This window comes from Hemiscyllium ocellatum, chromosome 1 (genome assembly GCF_020745735.1).
Source record: "Hemiscyllium ocellatum isolate sHemOce1 chromosome 1, sHemOce1.pat.X.cur, whole genome shotgun sequence".
NCBI classification, from domain to species: domain Eukaryota; kingdom Metazoa; phylum Chordata; class Chondrichthyes; order Orectolobiformes; family Hemiscylliidae; genus Hemiscyllium; species Hemiscyllium ocellatum.
In genome coordinates this window covers 1,325,693-1,346,302 of record NC_083401.1, presented here as the reverse complement: position 1 = coordinate 1,346,302, position 20,610 = coordinate 1,325,693, and the positions used below count along the sequence as shown (strand labels likewise).

At 48.9% G+C, this 20,610-nt stretch overlaps 1 protein-coding gene across 4 annotated transcripts in view; it reads right to left on the bottom strand.

The window, feature by feature from the left end:
* Window positions 1–20,610, bottom strand: part of LOC132819697 (rho-related BTB domain-containing protein 2-like) — a 91,342-nt gene that overhangs the window by 11,064 nt on the left and 59,668 nt on the right. For 3 of the 4 annotated variants that reach the window (XM_060831487.1, XM_060831576.1, XM_060831399.1), the window contains exons 6-9: window positions 20,036–20,154; window positions 13,567–13,717; window positions 8,334–8,422; window positions 2,035–2,140 (exon numbers count right to left, since the gene is read on the bottom strand). In XM_060831487.1, coding sequence (XP_060687470.1) covers window positions 2,035–2,140; window positions 8,334–8,422; window positions 13,567–13,717; window positions 20,036–20,154 — 465 coding nt within the window. The remainder of the gene's footprint in view (window positions 1–2,034; window positions 2,141–8,333; window positions 8,423–13,566; window positions 13,718–20,035; window positions 20,155–20,610) is intronic. The other variant, XM_060831671.1, reaches the window with a different exon arrangement.

The window sequence follows — 20,610 nt, the reverse complement described above, 5'->3', positions numbered from 1 at the left end:
AAGGGTGGGGGAGGGGGGTGGAACATGGAGGGAGGGGTGGTTCATGGGGAAGGATGGGTGGGGGAGGGGTGGTTCATGGGGAAGGTTGGGGGAATTGGAGATGGTACATGGGGAAGGATGGGTGAGGGAGGGTGGTACATGGGAAAGGGTGGGGGAGGGGGGATGGTACATGGGGAAGGGTGGGTGAGGGAGGCTGGTACATGGGGAAGGGTGGGGGAGGGGGGATGGTACATGGGGAAGGGTGGGTGAGGGAGGGTGGTACATGGGGAAGGGTGGGGGAGGGGGGATGGTACATGGGGAAGGGTGGGTGAGGGAGGGTGGTACATGGGGAAGGGTGGGGGAGGGGGGATGGTACATGGGGAAGGGTGGGGGAATTGGGGATGGTACATGGGGAAGTGTGGGGGAGGGCTTGGGAGCCTCCTGTGAAGTGCTTCTGTGATGTTTCCTCCGGCATTTATAGTGGTTTGTCTCTGCCGCTCCCGGGTGTCAGTTCCAGCTGTCCGCTGCAGTGGTCGGTATATTGGGTCCAGGTCGATGTGCTTATTGATAGAATCTGGGGATGGGTGCCATGCCTCTAGGAATTCCCTGGCTGTTCTCTGTTTGGCTTGCCCTATAATAGTAGTGCTGTCCCAGTCGAATTCATGTTGCTTATCATCTGAGTGTGTGGCTACTAAGGATAGCTGGTCGTGTCGTTTCATGATGGTAACACCACTGAATATCAGGAGGTGGTTTGTCTATTAGCTATGTGTCATAGCCTGGTATTTGTGTGGCACGAATGTTACCTGCCTCTTGTCAGCCCATGGTTAACTGTCTGGTTACTGTCCAGATCTTGATGTATTTGAACACGGAAAGGTTCAGTATCTGAGGAGTGGTGACTGGTGGTGAACATTGTGTAATTATCGGTGAACATGCCCCACTTCTGACCTTCTGACGGAGGGTCGGTCATTATGAAGCAGCTGAAGATGGTTGGGCCTGGGACACTACCCTGAGGGACTCCTGCAGAGATGTCCTGGAGCTGAGATGACAGACCCTCCACAACCACAACCACCTTCCTGTGTGTCAGGAATGACTCTAACCAGCAGAGAGTCTGCTCCCTGACACCCAGTGAGCCCAGTTTTGCCACACTCCGTCAAATGCAGCTTTGATGTTAAGGGCTGTCCCTCTCCCCTCCCTCTCCCCTCCCCTCCCTCTCCCCTCCCTCTCCCCTCCCCTCCCCTCTGGAATCCAGCTCTTTTGTCCATGTTTGACCCGAGGCTGGAATGAGGTCAGGAGCTGAGTGACCCTGGGGGACCCCAAACTAGGGGTCACTGAGCAGGTTATTGCTGCTTGATAGCTCTGTTCCTGACCCCGTCCATCACGTTACTGAGGATGGAGAGGAGACTGATGGGGCAGGAATTGGCCGGGTTAGATTGTCCCGCTTTTTATGCAATTTCCCACATTACTGGGTATTGTCAGGATTTCAGATTTGATAATAATTTAATGAACACTTTTTGGGACTGAATTCTAATTTCATCTTTGATCAGCTGACTTTAAATTTCACCTGCCCATTCGATGCAGAGTATCTATTTTCTGGGTTATTAGCCCAGTGACATTCCCCATCGCCCCCTCAGATTGGGATCTGTAGGATGTGGAATCGACTTGAGGGAACTTTGGTGATTTTAGCTGAAGAGGAAGATTGAGCAGTGTTACGGTCAGATGGAGGCACATGGAAACTGAGAGCCTCCTCACAGAGAGAGGTGATACAAACAGGGAAACTGAGAGCCTCCTCACAGAGAGAGGTGATACAAACAGGGAAACTGAGAGCCTCCTCACTTAGAGAGGCGATACAAACAGGGAAACTGAGAGCCTCCTCACAGAGAGAGGTGATACAAACAGGACGGGTTCAATGGCTCAAACAGTTCTGGGATTCTGTGAGCAACGTTAACCTTTAGTCGGATGTGTTTGTGGTGGTTTTCGGTGGTCTGCACGTTTTCTGGACTCTGGAGATGGGCATCAGGCAGCCAAACCCCAACCCAAAGCCAATCCTTGCTCTACCTGGAGACATGTGTCTCATCTCCTTCGGGAACTTGCGGCAGATGTTGTTGTAGTTTGTACAGATATGATGGAGACACCAGTCAGCAAGCTGTCGGGCACTGTGCAACTAAAACAAAACAATGTGAGTGAAAAGCTTGAACAATGAAGCCAAGACAGAAGAGTCAGCCCATGCTTGAAATGTTAACTCTGTGTCTCTCTCCACAGATGCTGCCAAACCTGCTGAGTTTCTCCAGCATTCTCTGTTTTTATTTCAAATTTCCAGCATCCCGAGAAATTGGCTTTAATGATCCAGACTCCGACAGCTGGTATAAACAGTACACCTACGGGATCCGGGCAGTATCCAGACAGGATACAAATAATATAGAGATGATATACTGACACTATATAGACAGCATACAGATAGTATATTGATGGTATACACAATAATACTGACAGGATAAAAATGGTATACTGATAGTATGATATAAAATACACCGATGGTATACAGTGTACCAACAGTATATAGACAGTATATCTGACAGAATACACACAGTATACAGATGGTATACTGACAGTATCTAGACAGGATACAGACAGTCTACTAACAGTTTATGGACAGTATACAGACAGTATACAGACAGTATATGGGTGGTATACTGACGATATACAGACAGTGTATACATGGTATATTGACGATATACAGACAGTATATGGATGATATACTGACGATATACAGACAGTATATGGACAGTATACTGATGATATACAGACAGTATATAGATGGTATGCCCCCTCTATTCCTGAGATGCTGCCTGGCCTGCTGTGCTTTGACCAGCAACACATTTGCAGCTGTGATCTCCAGCATCTGCAGACCTCATCTTTTACTCGATGATATACAGACAATGTATAGATGTATACTGACGATATACAGACAGTATATGGGTGGTATACTGACAATATACAGACGGTATATGGATGGTGTACTGACGATATACAGACAGTATATAGATGGTATATGGATGATATACAGACAGTATATGGACAGTATACTGACGATATACAGACAGTATATAGATGGTATACTGACAATATACAGACAGTATATGGATGGTATATGGATGATATACAGACAGTATATGGACAGTATACTGACGATATACAGACAGTGTATAGATGGTATACTGACAATATACAGACAGTATATGGATGATATACTGACGATATACAGACAGTATATGGACAGTATACTGACGATATACAGACAGTATATAGATGGTATACTGATGATATACAGACAATGTACAGATGTAAACTGACGATATACAGACAGTATATGGGTGGTATACTGACGACGTACAGACGGTATATGGATGGTATATAGACAATATACAGACAGTGTATAGATGGTATACTGACGATATACAGACAGTATATGGATGGTATACTGATGATATACAGACAGTATATGGATGGTATATGGATTATATACAGACAGTATATGGATGGTATATGGATTATATACAGACAGTATATGGACAGTATACTGATGATATACAGACAGTATATAAATGATATACTGACAATATACAGACAGTATATGGATGATATACTGATGATATACAGACAATATATAGATGGTATACTGACAATATACAGACAGTATATAGATGGTATACGGACGATATACAGACAGTATATGGATGATATACTGACGATATACAGACAATATATAGATGGTATACTGACAATATACAGACAGTATATAGATGGTATACGGACGATATACAGACAGTATATGGACGATATACTGACGATATACAGACAATATATGGATGGTATACTGATGATATACAGACAGTATATGGATGGTGTACCGATAGTATATAGACAACATATAGGCTGTATGCAGACAGTAGATAGACAGCATACAGACATTATACAGAAAGTATATACATGGTATACTGACAGTATATGGATGGTATACTGACAGTATAGAGACAGTATATAGTTGGTATACTGACAGTACATGGATGGTATACTGACAGTATATGGACGAACTACAAACAGTATATAGATGATATACAGACAATATACAAACAGTATATAGATGATATACTGATAATATACATACAGTATATAGATTTTATACTGACATATGGATAGTATACTGATGGTATACTGACAGTATACAGGTGGTATACTGACAGTATATGGATGATATACTGACAGTGTACAGACAGTATATGGATGGTATACTGACAATGTACAGACAGTATATAGATGGTATACTGACAGTATATGGATAGTATACTGACAGTATACAGACGGTATATAGATGGTATACTGACAATATACAGACAGTATATGGATGGTATACTGACAGTATATAGATGGTATACTGACAATATACAGACAGTATATAGACGGTGTACCGATAGTATATAGACAACATATAGGCTGTATGCAGACAGTAGATAGACAGCATACAGACATTATACAGTCAGTATATACATGGTATACTGACAGTACATGGATGGTATACTGACAGTATATGGACCAACTACAAACAGTATATAGATGATATACAGACAATATACAGACAGTATATAGATGTATACTGACAGTATATAGATGGTATACTGACAATATACAAACAGTATATAGATGATATACTGATAATATACATACAGTATATAGATTTTATACTGACATATGGATAGTATACTGATGGTATACTGACAGTATACAGGTGGTATACTGACAGTATATGGGTGATATACTGACAGTGTACAGACAGTATATGGATAGTATACTGACAGTAAACAGACGGTATACTGACAATATACAGACAGTATATGGATGGTATACTGACAGTATACTGACGATATACAGATGATTTGTAAACATCGCTGCCCTATGGTTCTAGTGTAACACCCTGAGTCCTGCATTTTAACGTTATTCCTCGATTAAGCAGCATTCAATCAAAACTTTAACTAATAGCTGGACATGGGAACTTTATTATGAACTTTTTCAAAGTACAGGTCGGCACTGGCAAATGCACAATACAATCGCAATAAGAACAGAAAGTGCTGGGGAACGTCAGCCGATCAGACAGAGTCTGTGGAGAGAGAACCAAAGATAGGATTTCAGCTCAATGACTTTTTGTCAGAAATGGGAAATGTTCAAAATGTAATGTTAGAATAAAGGGAAGGTTTGTGATTTAATCGAGGGAGGGAGGGTAAGGGGACAAAAGGGACTCAGGCAAGTAAATAAACAACTGGTTCACAGCATGTAGCAGAATCAATCACCAAACCAAAAACTAACAGCACAAGAAGACAAGAGATAAAATGGAAACCATTCAAAGGAGGGGAAGGAAACCGAGTGGAGACAGATGGCAATCACAGTCTGAAACGGTTATATTTGATGTGGAGTACAGGTAGAGATAAGGTGTGGATGAGTCCGGGTGACAAGTTCAAAATACACTCTGGGTCCATTTCTCACTGTCCAGGAGTCAGCCATAAATCAGCTAATCCCACATTTGGTAATCTCAGGATCGCAGAACATAAGAAATAAACACATTCCGTTTGAGGATAAGCAGAGAGGGTCAAAGGTTCGAGGGTTAAAGAAAGGGAATGGTCAGGGTATGCTGGTTAAAGTGAGCTGAGAAACGTGTTTCAGGGATAAGTCAGCAGAAATGGACTGGGATACATTTAGGGAGATATTTCAGGATACTCAGCAAAGATATATTCCAGTAAGGAAGTAAAATTTGAGGGGACGAATACAGCAAGTGTAGCTAACTAGAGAATGTAGAGAATGTACAACACTGCAACTGTTGGTGGCATGTTAGATAGTTGGACAGAATAGAAAGCACAGCAAAAGTGATTCACAGATACACAGAATATCAGGGCAGGAACAGCCCTTTTCACCCATCAAACCTTCTCTCTCACTGAATATGACCATGGCCGATTATCTCAGTCAGTACCTCCTTCCTGCTTCCTCCCCATATATCCTTGGAGTTGTTCCGAAGAACTGTACCTACATCCGTACTGAAAATCCTCAAGGTTTTAGCCTCAACAGTTTCCTGTGATAGTGTGTTCCAGTTTCGCCACCCTCTGGGTGAAGAGGTTTCTCCTCATCTCAGCCCGAAATGACCCACCCTGTATCTTTAGATACTGACCCCTGGTTCTGGACTCCTAGGTCATCCATAACACCATCAGACACAGGAGCAGAATGAGGCCACTCAGCCCATCAGGTCTGCTCTGCTGTTCAATCATGGCTGATAGGTTTGTTAACCCCATTCTCCTGCCTTCTCCCCCATCGCCCTTGATCCCCATACTCATCAGGAACCTCTCTAACTTTACCTTAAATACACTCAATGACCTGCCCTCTGCATCAATGAGTCCCACAGATTCCACACACCCCCCCTGGCTGGAGAAATTCCTCCTCCTCTCCGTCCCTTCACCCGGAGGCTGTGCCCTTGGGTCCGAGTCTCTTGTTCAGATGGAAACCCCTTTTCCACACCACCCACATTATCCGGGCCCCTCCAGATTCTGTATTCAAACAGATCACCCCATATCCTCCTAAACTCCATTGAAAACACACCCAGAGTCCTCAACTGACAAGCCCTTCACTCCCAGGATCATTGCTGTGAACATCCTCTGGACCCTCTCCAGTGCCAGAACATCCTTCCTTAGATATGGGGTTGAAAACAGCTCACAATATTGACCAGAGCCTTATACTGCCTCAGCAGCCCATCCCGATGTTGTACCACTTGTATCCTGGCACTTTCAAAATGAATGCTAACATTCCTAACTGCCAAGAGGACCTGGATGTTGACCTTTCTCGAATCCTGAAATAGAACTCCCAAATCCCTTTGTGCTGCAGATTTCCGAAGGCTTTTTCCACTTAGAATATAGTCTGTGGTTTTATTTGTCCAACAAAGTGCAGAACCTGATATTTTCCTACATAGTATTCCACCAGTGACTATTCTGCCCATCACCCAGACTGGACATGTCCTTCTACAGCTTCACTGCTTGGTCAACATGACCTGGCCCTCTCCCTATCTTAGGGACATCGAGAATATCCTTCCTGATGTATTTTGGTCTCCCTGAAGGCCACGTTCATTCCTCAAAACTCAAGGGAATATGGAGCAGAGAACAGGACAGCACGTGGTCCGAGCGGATTCAGTCACTTTTTGTAGTTGAATTCTAACACCCTGGAATCAGCACGGGACACCCTCGCTGCTCCCCCTCCGGAACAGCGGGACACCCTCGCCACACTCCCTCCGGAACAGCGGGACACCCTCCCTGCTCCCCCTCCGGAACAGCGGGAAACCCTCGCTGCTCCCCCTCCGGAACAGCGGGAAACCCTCGCTGCACTCCCTCCGGAACAGCGGGAAACCCTCCCTGCTCCCCCTCCGGAACAGCGGGAAACCCTCCCTGCTCCCCCTCCGGAACAGCGGGACACCCTCGCCGCACTCCCTCCGGAACAGCGGGACACCCTCGCCGCACTCCCTCCGGAACAGCGGGACACCCTCCCTGCTCCCCCTCCGGAACAGCGGGACACCCTCGCTGCTCCCCCTCCGGAACAGCGGGAAACCCTCGCCGCACTCCCTCCGGAACAGCGGGACACCCTCGCTGCTCCCCCTCCGGAACAGCGGGACACCCTCGCTGCACTCCCTCCGGAACAGCGGGAAACCCTCGCTGCTCCCCCTCCGGAACAGCGGGAAACCCTCGCCGCACTCCCTCCGGAACAGCGGGACACCCTCGCTGCTCCCCCTCCGGAACAGCGGGAAACCCTCGCCGCACTCCCTCCGGAACAGCGGGAAACCCTCCCTGCTCCCCCTCCGGAACAGCGGGAAACCCTCGCCGCACTCCCTCCGGAACAGCGGGAAACCCTCGCCGCACTCCCTCCGGAACAAGAGCATCCTTCCTCAGAAAAGGTGACCAAAACTACACGTAATGTTTCTGGTGTGGTTTTACAGAAACCTGGTATATTGCCATAAAATATCCTTCTACTCAAACACAAGCTCAAACTACACCCCGTCAAAGACAGACTCGGAGGATCCCCAGATAAACACAGGCTCAACCTACACCCAGATAAACACAGTCTCGAACTACACCACCAAACACAGGCTCACTGACGCCCAACTATCAGTGAACCGACAGGGATCAAATTCCCATTCCCCCTCCAGCCCCTTCCCAGGGAATGAAAACAGCAAGTCTCCCACCCACGCAGGAACAGTCTGGAATACTTCTGGAGCAGATACAGATTGTTCCCCCGAAATCTCAGCCCGTGTGTCACCGCGTTGTTGAACATACCTGGGCCTTGTCCAGGTACTGTAAGACTAAACCATCAATGTCAGTTCCCTGCCTGGAAATCTGTACCAGTTCCTCCACTGCAGACTTCTCTAGAAGGGCAAAAATAGAAACAGCAGTCAGTAAGATCCCAGGGGAAACGTTTCACAGCCTGAAAACAAAACCACCTGGTATTGTGTCAAGAGCTTGTGTAACAGGAATCCCATCAGAGCTTCCAGCAGCTGCTGGGAACTGCGCTCACACACACATCAAGACCAGCAGCACCATCAGGGAAACACAACAGCAGCAAATCACAGGAACACGGCAACATGGGAACACACACAATCAGGGAATCAGGGAAACATGGAATCACAGGGACATGGAAACACAGGGAACATGGAAACACAGGGACATGGAATCAGAGTAACATGGAAACACAGGGACGTGGAAACGCAGGGACGTGGAAACGCAGGGAACGTGGAAACACAGGGAACGTGGAAACACAGGGAACATGGAAACACAGGGACGTGGAAACGCAGGGACGTGGAAACGCAGGGAACGTGGAAACGCAGGGAACGTGGAAACACAGGGAACGTGGAAACACAGGAACATGGAAACACAGGGACGTGGAAACGCAGGGAACGTGGAAACACAGGAACGTGGAAACGCAGGGAACGTGGAAACACAGGGACGTGGAAACACAGGGAACGTGGAAACACAGGAACATGGAAACACAGGGACGTGGAAACGCAGGGAACGTGGAAACACAGGAACGTGGAAACGCAGGGACGTGGAAACGCAGGGACGTGGAAACGCAGGGACGTGGAAACGCAGGGAACGTGGAAACACAGGGACGTGGAAACACAGGGAACGTGGAAACACAGGGAACGTGGAAACACAGGGACGTGGAAACACAGGGAACGTGGAAACACAGGAACATGGAAACACAGGAACATGGAAACACAGGGAACGTGGAAACACAGGAACATGGAAACGCAGGGAACGTGGAAACACAGGGAACGTGGAAACGCAGGGACGTGGAAACGCAGGGACATGGAAACACAGGGACATGGAAACACAGGGAACGTGGAAACACAGGGAACGTGGAAACGCAGGGAACGTGGAAACACAGGAATAGACAGGTGGGGAGAGAGCAGCGAGATGCAGTGGTTCGGATTGGTATTGATGACGAGGACAGGGAGATGTGGTTCTGTAAAGAGAGTCACAAAGTTAATCAGATGGAAACAGATCCTTTGTCCACCTCCTCTGTGTCGACCAGACATCCTAATCTGACATGTGTCCCGAATCCTTTCCATTCTGCCATCCCGATGGGTTTTCAGTGTTTCCTCTGGCAGCTCAGTCCATATCCTGGTCACGTTTCTCAGCAGCAGTGGGAGTGAGGACCAAGGAGCTGATGGGATGGTAAATCACTGATTTAAACACTGACCTTGTGAATAGGCAGCGTTCACACTGAGCAGGAGCAGGTCATGGCACTGCTGGGGGAGTGAGGTGATATATGTGGGTGGTTGTGTTCCCCGAAACACTACTCGAGTCGTGTCTCCCACCCACCATCCTCCTCCAACCAAACAAAAAAAGGACCTGTGCACCAGATTGGTAAGGTAATGAGTTTAGTTTTTTATTCCTTATTTTTCAACAGTCTCTTTGGGAATTTCGAACAGTGGGAATGGAGTTTAGGGCGGTGGAATATTCCTCCTGCAGAATGTGGGATGTAAGGGTCACCACTAGTGTCCCTGCTGACTACATCTGCGGGAAATGCACTCAACTCCAGCTCCTCGAAAACAGAGTTAGGGAACTGCAGCTGGAGCTGGATGAACTTCGAATCATTTGGGAGGCAGAGGGGGTTATTGAGAGGAGTTACAGGGAGGTAATCACTCCTCAGGTACAAGAAAAAGGCAGATGGGTTACAGTCAGGGGACGGAAAGGGAACCGGCAGGCAGTGCAGGGATCCCCGGTGGCCATTCCCCTCAATAATGAATATATCGTGTTGGATTCTGTTGTTGGAGAAGACCGAGCAGGGAAAGCCGTAGCGGCCAGGTCTCTGGAACGGAGCCTGGCTCTGTGACTCAGAAGGGCGGGGGGGGGGGGATAGAAAATCGCTCGTGGTAGCTGCACGAGTTTGAGGAATGGACAGGAGGGCTGTGGTCACAAACAGGACTCCCAGGAGGTATGTAGCCTCCCAGGTGCCAGGGTCCGGGATGTCTCTGATCGAGTCTACAAGATCCTGAAGGAGGTGGGGGAGCAGCCCGAAGTCGTGGTGCACATTGGCACCAATGACACAGCTAGGAAAGGGATGAGGACCTAAAATGGGATTTCAGGGAGTTAGGTTGGAAGGTAAACAGCAGGATGAGCAGAGTAGTAATCTCAGGATTACTACCGGTACCACGTGCTAGCGAGGCGAGGAACAGGCAGTGAGTGCAGCTAAACACGTGGCTACAGGGCTGGTGCAGGAGGGAGGGTTCAGATACGTAGACCATTGGGGTACATTCTGGGGAAGGTGGGTCCCAGACAGGAAGGGCAGGTTACACCTGAACTGGGGGGTACCAATGTCCTGGCTGGGAGATTGTGAGGGCACTTCAGGAGGGTTTAAACTCGGTTGGCAGGGAGACGGGAATCAAAGCTACAGACCAGAGAGGATACTTGCTGAATGGTAGAAATAAAATGCAGAGAGTCTGTCAGGAAGGATAGGGCAAAGGGATGGGTTAAAGTATCTCTGTGTCAATGCAAGGGGTGTCAGGTATAAGAGTGATGAACCTAGAGCATGGATCAATGATGTTGTGGCCATAACAGAGACATGGGTCTCTCTGGGACAGGAATGGTTGCTGGATGTTCCAGGGTTTAAAAAGAACTGAGAGGTGCAGGGAGGTGGTAAAAGAGGAGGGGGGGTTAGCATTGTTAATTAGAGAGGGTATCACAACTGCAGAATGGGAGGTTGTTGAGGAGGGTTGGTCGATTGAGTCGGTCTGGGTGGAAGTCAGTAACAGGAAGGGAGCAGTCACTTTATTTAGTGTTTTCTATTGACCCCCAATAGCAGAAGGGAGGAGGTGACATAGGGTTAAGGTAAATATGGCCTCGCCCCTCAATTTACTATCATCCATGTGCTTGTCCAACAGTCGCTTAAATGTCCCTAATGTCTGACAATATTCCCACCACAGGCAGTGTATCCCATGCACCCCCCCCACCACCACTCTGTGTAAAGAACCCACCTCTGACATCTCCCCTAAACCCTCCTCCAATCACATTAACATTGTGACCCCTCGTGACAGCCCTTTCCACCCTGGGGAACAGCCTCTGGCTATCCCCTCTATCTGTGCCTCTCGTTACCTTGTACACCTCTACCGAGTCACCTCTCTTCCTTCACTCCAATGGGAAATAACTCCCTCAACCTTCCTCCATCAGACACACCCTCCAGTCCAGGCAGCATCCTGGGAAATCTCCTCTGCACTCTCTCTAAAGCTTCCACATCCTTCCTACAATGAGGTAACCAGAACGGGACACAATATTCCAAGTGTGGTCTACCCAGGGACTTGTAGAGCTGCAGCAAAACCTCGCGGCTCTTAAACTCAATCCCCCTGTTAATGAAAGCCAAAATACCACATGCCTTCTTAACAACCCTATCCACTTGGGTGGCAACTTTGAGGGATCTATGGATGTGGACTCCAAGATCCCTCTATTCCCCCACACTGCTAAGAATCCTGTCTTTAACCCTGTATTCAGCATTTAAATTCGACCTTCCAAAATGAATCACTTTGCATTTATCCAGTTTGAATCCTTCTGGCACTTCTCAGCCCAGCTCTGAATCCTGTCAATGTCTTATTGTAACCTGCAACTACCCTCGACACTAACTACAACACCATGTGTCATCGGCAAACTGACTAACCCATCCTTGCATTTCTTCATCCAGGTCATTTATAAAATCTATAAAGAGCAGAGGCCCAAGAACAGATCCCTGTGGGATATCACTGGTCAGCAACCTCCAAGCGGAATACTTTCCATCCACTCCCACTTACTGTCTTCTTTCGGCCAGCCAATTCTGTATCCAGACAGCCAGATTTCCCAGTATCCCACACCTCCTAACCTTCTGAATGGACTTACCATGGGCTTAAATGCCTTACTGCAGTTCATATACACCACATCCACTGCCTGACCTTCGGCAACTTGTCTAATCACATCCTCAAAGAACTCCATAAGGCTTGTGAGGCATGACCTGCCCCTCACAAATCCATGCTGGCTATCTTTAATCAAACTATGTTTTTCCAAATAGTCATAAATCCTATCTTTCAGAACCCTTTCCAGCACCTTGCTTACCACAGAAGTGAGCCTGACCGGTCTGTAATTCCCAGGGATTTCCCAATTCCCTTTCTTGAACAGAGGAACAACATTCACCTCCCTCCAATTATCCGATACTACTCCCGTGGAGAGTGAGGATGTAAAGATCCTTGCCAGAGGTTCAGCAATCCCATTCCTCCCTTCCCACAGTACCCTTGGATATCTCTGGTCTGGCCCTGGGGACTTATCCATCTTGATGCTTCCCAGAATTCCCAGCACATCCACTTCCTCAATATCAATCTGTTCCAGCCCATTGACCCAGTCCCCGATGATCTCACTGACAACAAGGTCCCTCTCTCTAGTCAATCCCGAAGCTCAAATCTCATTTAGGGCCTTCCGACCCCAGGCACAGGTTCCCTCCACTATCCCTGACCAGCCCTACCCTCTCTCTGATCATTCTCTTATTCCTCACATACCCAGAGAACGCCTTTGGGTTTTCCCTAATCCTTCCGACCAGGGCTTTCTCATGCCCCCTCCTAACTCTCCTCAGTCCATTCTTGGGTTCTTTCTTAGCCTCCCTAAAGCTGTGCCAGATCCTTGCTTCCTCAACCTTACGTAATGCTCCTTCTTCCTCTTGGTGAGAAGCTCCTCTGCTCCTGTCATCCAAGGCTCCTTCACCTTACCGTTCCTTGCCTGTCTCAGTGGGACAACGTTATCCAACATTCCCAACAAGGACTTCATAAACAGCCGACACATTTCTGTTGGTGCATTTCCCCGAGGGGCGGGGAATGGAATGGTCACCTCACAATCTGCCAAAAGTAACTCAGACAAGCATTTCAAATGTCATCATGTTCCAAGGGATGGACCTTGTGCTAGTTACTGGGACTAGTATAGATGGGCTGAAGGGACTGTTTGCTGACCTGTGCAGAGTGTGTAATGAGGAGTCTGTGTTCACTGAGTCAGTATTTACCTGTCAGTGCGACAAGGTCACACAGACACAGACGATCTGCAAGTGCGATCAGTTCCATCGTATCCGCCTGGTGGTTCACTCCCAGCCGGCCAGTGTATAGGAAATCCAGAACCACTCGCAGGCAGCTACTGCTGCACCCAGGAATGGGGACCTGACACAGGAGATAAGAACCATCATTATCCCCTACCCCATAATAAACAGCAGTATGACAGCATCCACCTCCTTCACACAGTCACCCACTCCTAACTCAGCTACCCCACCACCCCACCACCCCCAAACATATCCCCATTCCTTCACTGTCACCTGACCACATGCCTGGATTACCCTCCCTCAGGCACTGTGGATCCACCTGCAGTCCATGTGCTCAGAGGTGACCCACAGTGTCCTTGATTAGATTAGACTTACAGTGTCCTCTGGGAGGGAAGTCCGGGATTAGGACCCAGTGACAGTGAGGGAATGGTGATATATTTCCAAGTCAGGATGGTGAGGGGCTTGGAGGGGAACTTGCAGGGGGTGGGGTTCCCATTTTCTCTCGAGGTGGAAGTGGCAGGTGCTGCCTGAGCAGAACCTCTCCAGTCTCCTCTCGAACAGCTGTATGGTTTGGATACTGTTGGGTGAGTTGGGGAGGACAGATTCTCAGGGGAAAACAGACCTTTGGCCCCACAACCGGCTCTGCCAGAAAGCAGAAGTGAATGATAGTGACAGGGGACTCTCTTGTCAGGGGCACAGACAGGCAGCTGTGAGCGAGTGTGTCACCTCCCCTGTACCAGGTTCAAGGATGTCTCAGAGTGTTGCAGCCAGGATATTGGTCCCAATGACACAGGGAGAGAGAGGGATGAGGTGCTGAACAGGGAGTTAGACAGGAGGTTAAAAAAATCCGGACCTTGACACGGTACTAACTCTGCATTAGTGACAAGCCACCTGCTAGTGAGAGTAGGAACAGGACCGAGGGGCTGGTGAAGTGGACACGGATGCAGACTTTTGTATCATTGGAATCTCTCCTGGGAGAGAGTGAGGAGTGCAGATGCGGGAGATCAGAGTCGAGAGAGTGTTGCTGGAAAAGCACAGCAGGTCAGGGAGCATCCGAGGAGCAGGAGAGTCGGTGTTTCAGGCAGGATTCCTGATGAAGGGTCTCTGCCCAAAATGTTGATTCCCTTGCTTCTCGGAATGCTGCCTGATCTCTTCTGGGGCAAAGGGACAGGTTGTATCTGAACTGGGGGGGGGGCCCGATATTGTGGGGTGGGGAGATTAGCTAGAGCTAATGTACAGGGCGGCACGGTGGTACAGTGGTTAGCACTGCTGCCTCACAGCGCCAGAGACCCGGGTTCAATTACCGACTCAAGCGACTGACTGTGTGGAGTTTGCACGTTCTCCCGTGTCTGTGTGGGTTTCCTCCGGGTGCTCCGGTTTCCTCCCACAGTCCAAAGATGTGCGGGTCAGGTGAATTGGCCATGCTAAATTGCCTGTAGTGTTGCGCTTCGGCGGGTCAGTGTGGACTTGTTGGGCCGAAGGGCCTGTTTCCACACTGTAAGTAATCTAATCTAATCTAATCGATAAGCTAGTACAGAAGTTAGATGGAGTGACATTCTTGATCTCAGCAGTATTTAGAGACGATATTCCTGAGGGTTTGTTCACTGACTATCTGGGGAGTGCTGAGCTACCTTGCTAGCATTGTACAACAGGTTATACAGCAGCTGAGGAGCAGGAGAGACTATGTTTCAGATTAGGACCTTCATCAGGTGATCTCTCCTCCTCGGCTGCTGCCTGACCTACTATACGTTTTCCAGTGCTATACTTCCAATGAGAACAGACCCAAGTCCCTCAGCCTTTCCTCACAAGACCTTCCCTCCAGACCAGGCAACATCCTGGTAAATCTCCTCTGCACCTTTTCCAATGCTTCCACATCCTTCCCAAAATATAGCGACCTGAACTGTACACAGTACTTCAGCGTTTTGTATAGTTGCAGCATGATATTGCGGCTCCGGAACTCAATCCCTCTACGAATGAAACCCAACAGCCTTCTTAACAGCACTATCCACCTGGGTGGCAACTTTCAGGGATCTATGTACATGGGACTCCAAGATCCCTCTGCACATCCACACTACCAATAATCTTTCCATCGACCCAGTACTCTGCCTTCCTGTTATTCTTCCCAAAGTGCATCACCTCACATTTAGCTGCATTGAACTCCATTTGCCACCTCTCAGCCCAATTCTGCAGTTTATCCAAGTCCCCCTGCAACCTGTAAACATTCTTCCACACTGACCACTACTCCACCAACTTTAGCGTCGTCTGCAAATTTACTAATCCATCCACCTATGTTATGCCTGCGTCTAAGTCATTTATAAAAATGACAAACAGCAGTGGTCCCAAAACAGACCCTTGTGGCACACCACTAGTAACCGGACTCCAGGCTGAATATTTTCCATCAACCACCACTCGCTGCCTTCTCTCAGAAAGCCAGTTTCTAAGCCAAACTGCTAAATCACCCTCAATCCCATGCCTCTGCATTTTCTCCAACAGCCTACCATGTGGAACCTTATCAAAGGCTTTACTGAAGTCCATGTCCACCACATCAACTGCCCTCCCCTCATCTACATGCTTGGTCACCTTCTCAAAAACTCAAAGAGGTTCATGAGGCACGATCTCCCCTTGACGAAACCATGTTGACTATCTGAAATCAAACTGTTGCTTGCTAGATGATTATAAATCTTATCTCTTATAAACCTTTCCAAAACCTTTCCTACAATGTCCCGGCCTCCACTGCACTCTGCGGCAATGAATTCCACAGGCCCACCACCCTCTGGCTGAAGAAATGTCTCCGCATTTCTGTTCTGAATTGACCCCCTTTAATTCTAAGGCTGTGCCCATGGGTCCTAGTCTCCTCGCCTAACGGAAACAATTTCCTAGCGTCCACCCTTTCCAAGCCATGTATTATCTTGTACGTCTCTATTAAGTCTCCCCTTAATCTTCTAAACTCCAATGAATACAATCCCAGGATCCTCAGCCGTTCCTCGTATGTTAGACCAACCATTCCAGGGATCATCCGTGTGAATCTCCGCTGGACACGTTCCAGTGCCAGTATGTCCTTCCTGAGGTGTGGGGACCAAAACTGGACACAGTACTCCAAATGGGGCCGAACCAGAGCTTTATAAAGTCTCAGTAGCACAACGGTGCTTTTATATTCCAACCCTCTTGAGATAAGTGACAACATTGCATTCGCTTTCTTAATCACGGACTCAACCTGCATGCTTACCTTCAGAGAATCCTCGACTAGCACTCCCAGATCCCTTTGTACTTTGGCTTTACAAATTTTCTCACTGTTTAGAAAGTAGTCTATGCTTTTATCTTTTTTCCAAAGTGCAAGACCTCGCATTTGCTCATATTGAATTCCATCAGCCACTTCCTGGACCACTCTCCCAAACTGTCTAGATCCTTCTGTAGCCTGCCCACTTCCTCAGTACTACCTGTACTCTCCGGGCCTGTACTCACTGGGCCTGTACTCTCCGGGCCTGTACTCTCCGGGCCTGTACTCTCCGGGCCTGTACTCACTGGGCCTGTACTCTCCGGGCCTGTACTCACTGAGGAGAAAGTGAGGTCTGCAGATGCTGGAGATCAGAGCTGAAAATGTGTTGCTGGTTAAAGCACAGCAGGTCAGGCAGCATCCAAGGAACAGGAAATTCGACGTTTCGGGCCAGAGCCCTTCATCAGGAATGAGGAAAGTGTGTCCAGCAGGCTAAGATAAAAGGTAGGGAGGAGGGACTTGGGGGAGGGGCGATGGAGATGTGATAGGTGGAAGGAGGTCAAGGTGAGGGTGATAGGCCGGAGTGGGGTGGGGCGGAGAGGTCAGGAAGAGGATTGCAGGTTAGGAGGGCGGTGCTGAGTTCAAGGGAATCGACTGAGACGAGGTGGGGGGAGGGGAAATGAGGAAACTGGAGAAATCTGAGTTCATCCCTTGTGGTTGGAGGGTTCCCAGGCGGAAGATGAGGCGCTCCTCCTCCAGCCGTCGTGTTGTTATGTTCTGCCGGTGGAGGAGTCCAAGGACCTGCATGTCCTCGGTGGAGTGGGAGGGAGAGTTAAAGTGTTGAGCCACGGGGTGGTTGGGTTGGTTGGTCCGGGCATCCCAGAGGTGTTCCCTGAAGCGTTCCGCAAGTAGGTGGCCTGTCTCCCCAATATAGAGGAGCCCACATCGGGTGCAGCGGATGTAATAGATGATGTGTGTGGAGGTGCAGGTGAACTTGTGGCGGATATGGAAGGATCCCTTGGGGCCTTGGAGAGAAGTAAGGGGGGAGGTGTGAGCGCAAGTTTTACATTTCCTGCGGTTGCAGGGGAAGGTGCCGGGAGTGGAGGTTGGGTTGGTGGGGGGTGTGGACCTGACGAGGGAGTCACGAAGGGAGTGGTCTTTGCAGAACGCTGATAGGAGAGGGGAGGGAAATATATCCCTGGTGGTGGGGTCCGTTTGGAGGTGGCGGAAATGACGGCGGATGATACGCTGTATATGGAGGTTGGTGGGGTGGTAGGTGAGAACCAGTGGGGTTCTGTCTTGGTGGCGGTTGGAGGAGCGGGGCTCAAGGGCGGAGGAGCGGGAAGTGGAGGAGATGCGGTGGAGGGCATCGTCGATCACGTCTGGGGGGAAACTGCGGTACAGTCCCTGTACACCTCCATCCCCCATCACGAAGGACTCAAACCCCTCCGCTTCTTCCTTTCCTGCCGCACCAACCAGTACCCTTCCACTGACACCCTCCTTCGACTGACTGAACTGGTCCTCACCCTGAACAACTTCTCTTTCCAATCCTCCCACTTCCTCCAAACTAAAGGAGTTGCCATGGGCACCCGCATGGGCCCCAGCTATGCCTGCCTCTTCGTAGGATATGTGGAACAGTCCATCTTCCGCAACTACACTGGCACCACCCCCCACCTTTTCCTCCGCTACATCGATGACTGTATCGGCGCTGCCTCGTGCTCCCACGAGGAGGTTGAACAGTTCATCAACTTTACCAACACCTTCCATCCCGACCTCAAATTCACCTGGACTGTCTCAGACTCCTCCCTCCCCTTCCTAGACCTTTCCATTTCTATCTCAGGCGACCGACTCAACACAGACATCTACTATAAACCGACTGACTCCCACAGCTACCTGGACTACACCTCCTCCCACCCTGCCCCCTGTAAAAACTCCATCCCATATTCCCAATTCCTTCCTCTCCGCCGCATCTGCTCCCAGGAGGACCAGTTCCAATACCGTACAGCCCAGATGGCCTCCTTCTTCAAGGACCGCAGATTCCCCCCAGACGTGATCGACGATGCCCTCCACCGCATCTCCTCCACTTCCCGCTCCTCCGCCCCGCCCCTCCAACCGCCACCAGGACAGAACCCCACTGGACAGAACTCTACGGGCCTGGACTCACTGGGCCGGTACTCACTGGGCCTGTACTCACTGGGCCTGTACTCACTGGGCCTGTACTCTCCGGGCCTGTACTCACTGGACCTGTACTCTCCGGGCCTGTACCCTCCGGGCCGGTACCCTCCGGGCCGGTACTCTCCGGGCCGGTACTCTCCGGGCCGGTACTCTCCGGGCCTGCATTCACCGGGCCTGTACTCACTGGGCCTGCACTCTCTGGGCCTGCACTCTCTGGGCCTGCACTCTCTGGGCCTGCACTCTCTGGGCCTGCACTCACCGGGCCTGTACTCAATGGAATAAAGGAGAATGGGAGTTGACCTAATTGATAGATTCTTAGAAGACTTCACAGGGCAACTGCCGCATGGGTGCTTCCCACTGTGAGAGAGCCTTGTACTGGAGAGCACAACCTCCGAAGAATGGGTCATCCATTTAAGACAGTGATGAGGTGGAATGTCTCTCAGAGGGGAGTGACTGTGTGGGATTCTCTACCACAGAGGACTGTTGAGGCTAGCTCTGGTTATTAATCAGTAAGGGAATCAAGGCGTATTGGCGAAAGGTAGGAAGGTGTCCTGGAGAATTAGCATATCAGCCACAATTGTTGTGAATGGTGGAACAGAGTCGATGGTCAAAATGGCCGACCTCTGTTTTGACATGTTATGGTCTCATGGTATTCCCGAGTCAATCTTTCACCCCTTTCCAATTTTTCTCACATGATCTCAATCGCCCTTATCCACCGTCTTTTCTCTTATCTACTCCTGACCTTCCTGACCCCATTACCATCTCTCCCACAGAGGGTCTCGTTCACACTTTCTTGGCCTGTCAGGGTTACTGCCCCCACCCTCCTCAGTCTCATTTCTCATTGTGTCTTCTCTTTCTTTTGTTCATCGTTCTCCCCATCGTTCAGCAAGGTCTGGGACACTGCACCCACCATACCCACAAGTGGTTGGGAAACACACTGCAGCAAGTTATTGCATTAAGTGTCCAATCCAAGTACACACTGTGACCCAGTGAGTGCTGCTGTCACGGCATCAACCCTGACAGGATTACTTTCGATCGGAATGCTGATACCTTATCGATGTAACTTTCCAGGAATGAACCACGAAACATTGCAGCCATCCAATCACAGCTCGACATCAGGAAGGGTTTGTGGGCGGGAATGTGTTCATTCTCCACTTCAAAGACAACATCTGCAACAACACAACATCTGTAAATATCGCCTGTACCACACCGATAACAACATCTGTAAATGTCACCTGTCCCACACCAATAACAACATCTGTAAATATCGCCTGTACCACACCGATAACAACATCTGTAAATATCAATTATAACACACCGATAACAACATCTGTAAATATCACCTGTCCCACACCGATAACAACATCTGTAAATATCAATTATAACACACCGATAACAACATCTGTAAATATCACCTGTCCCACACCGATAACAACATCTGTAAATATCAATTATAACACACCGATAACAACATCTGTAAATATCACCTGTCCCACAGCGATAACAACATCTGTAAATATCAATTATAACACACCGATAACAACATCTGTAAATATCACCTGTACCACAGCGATAACAACATCTGTAAATATCAATTATAACACACCGATAACAACATCTGTAAA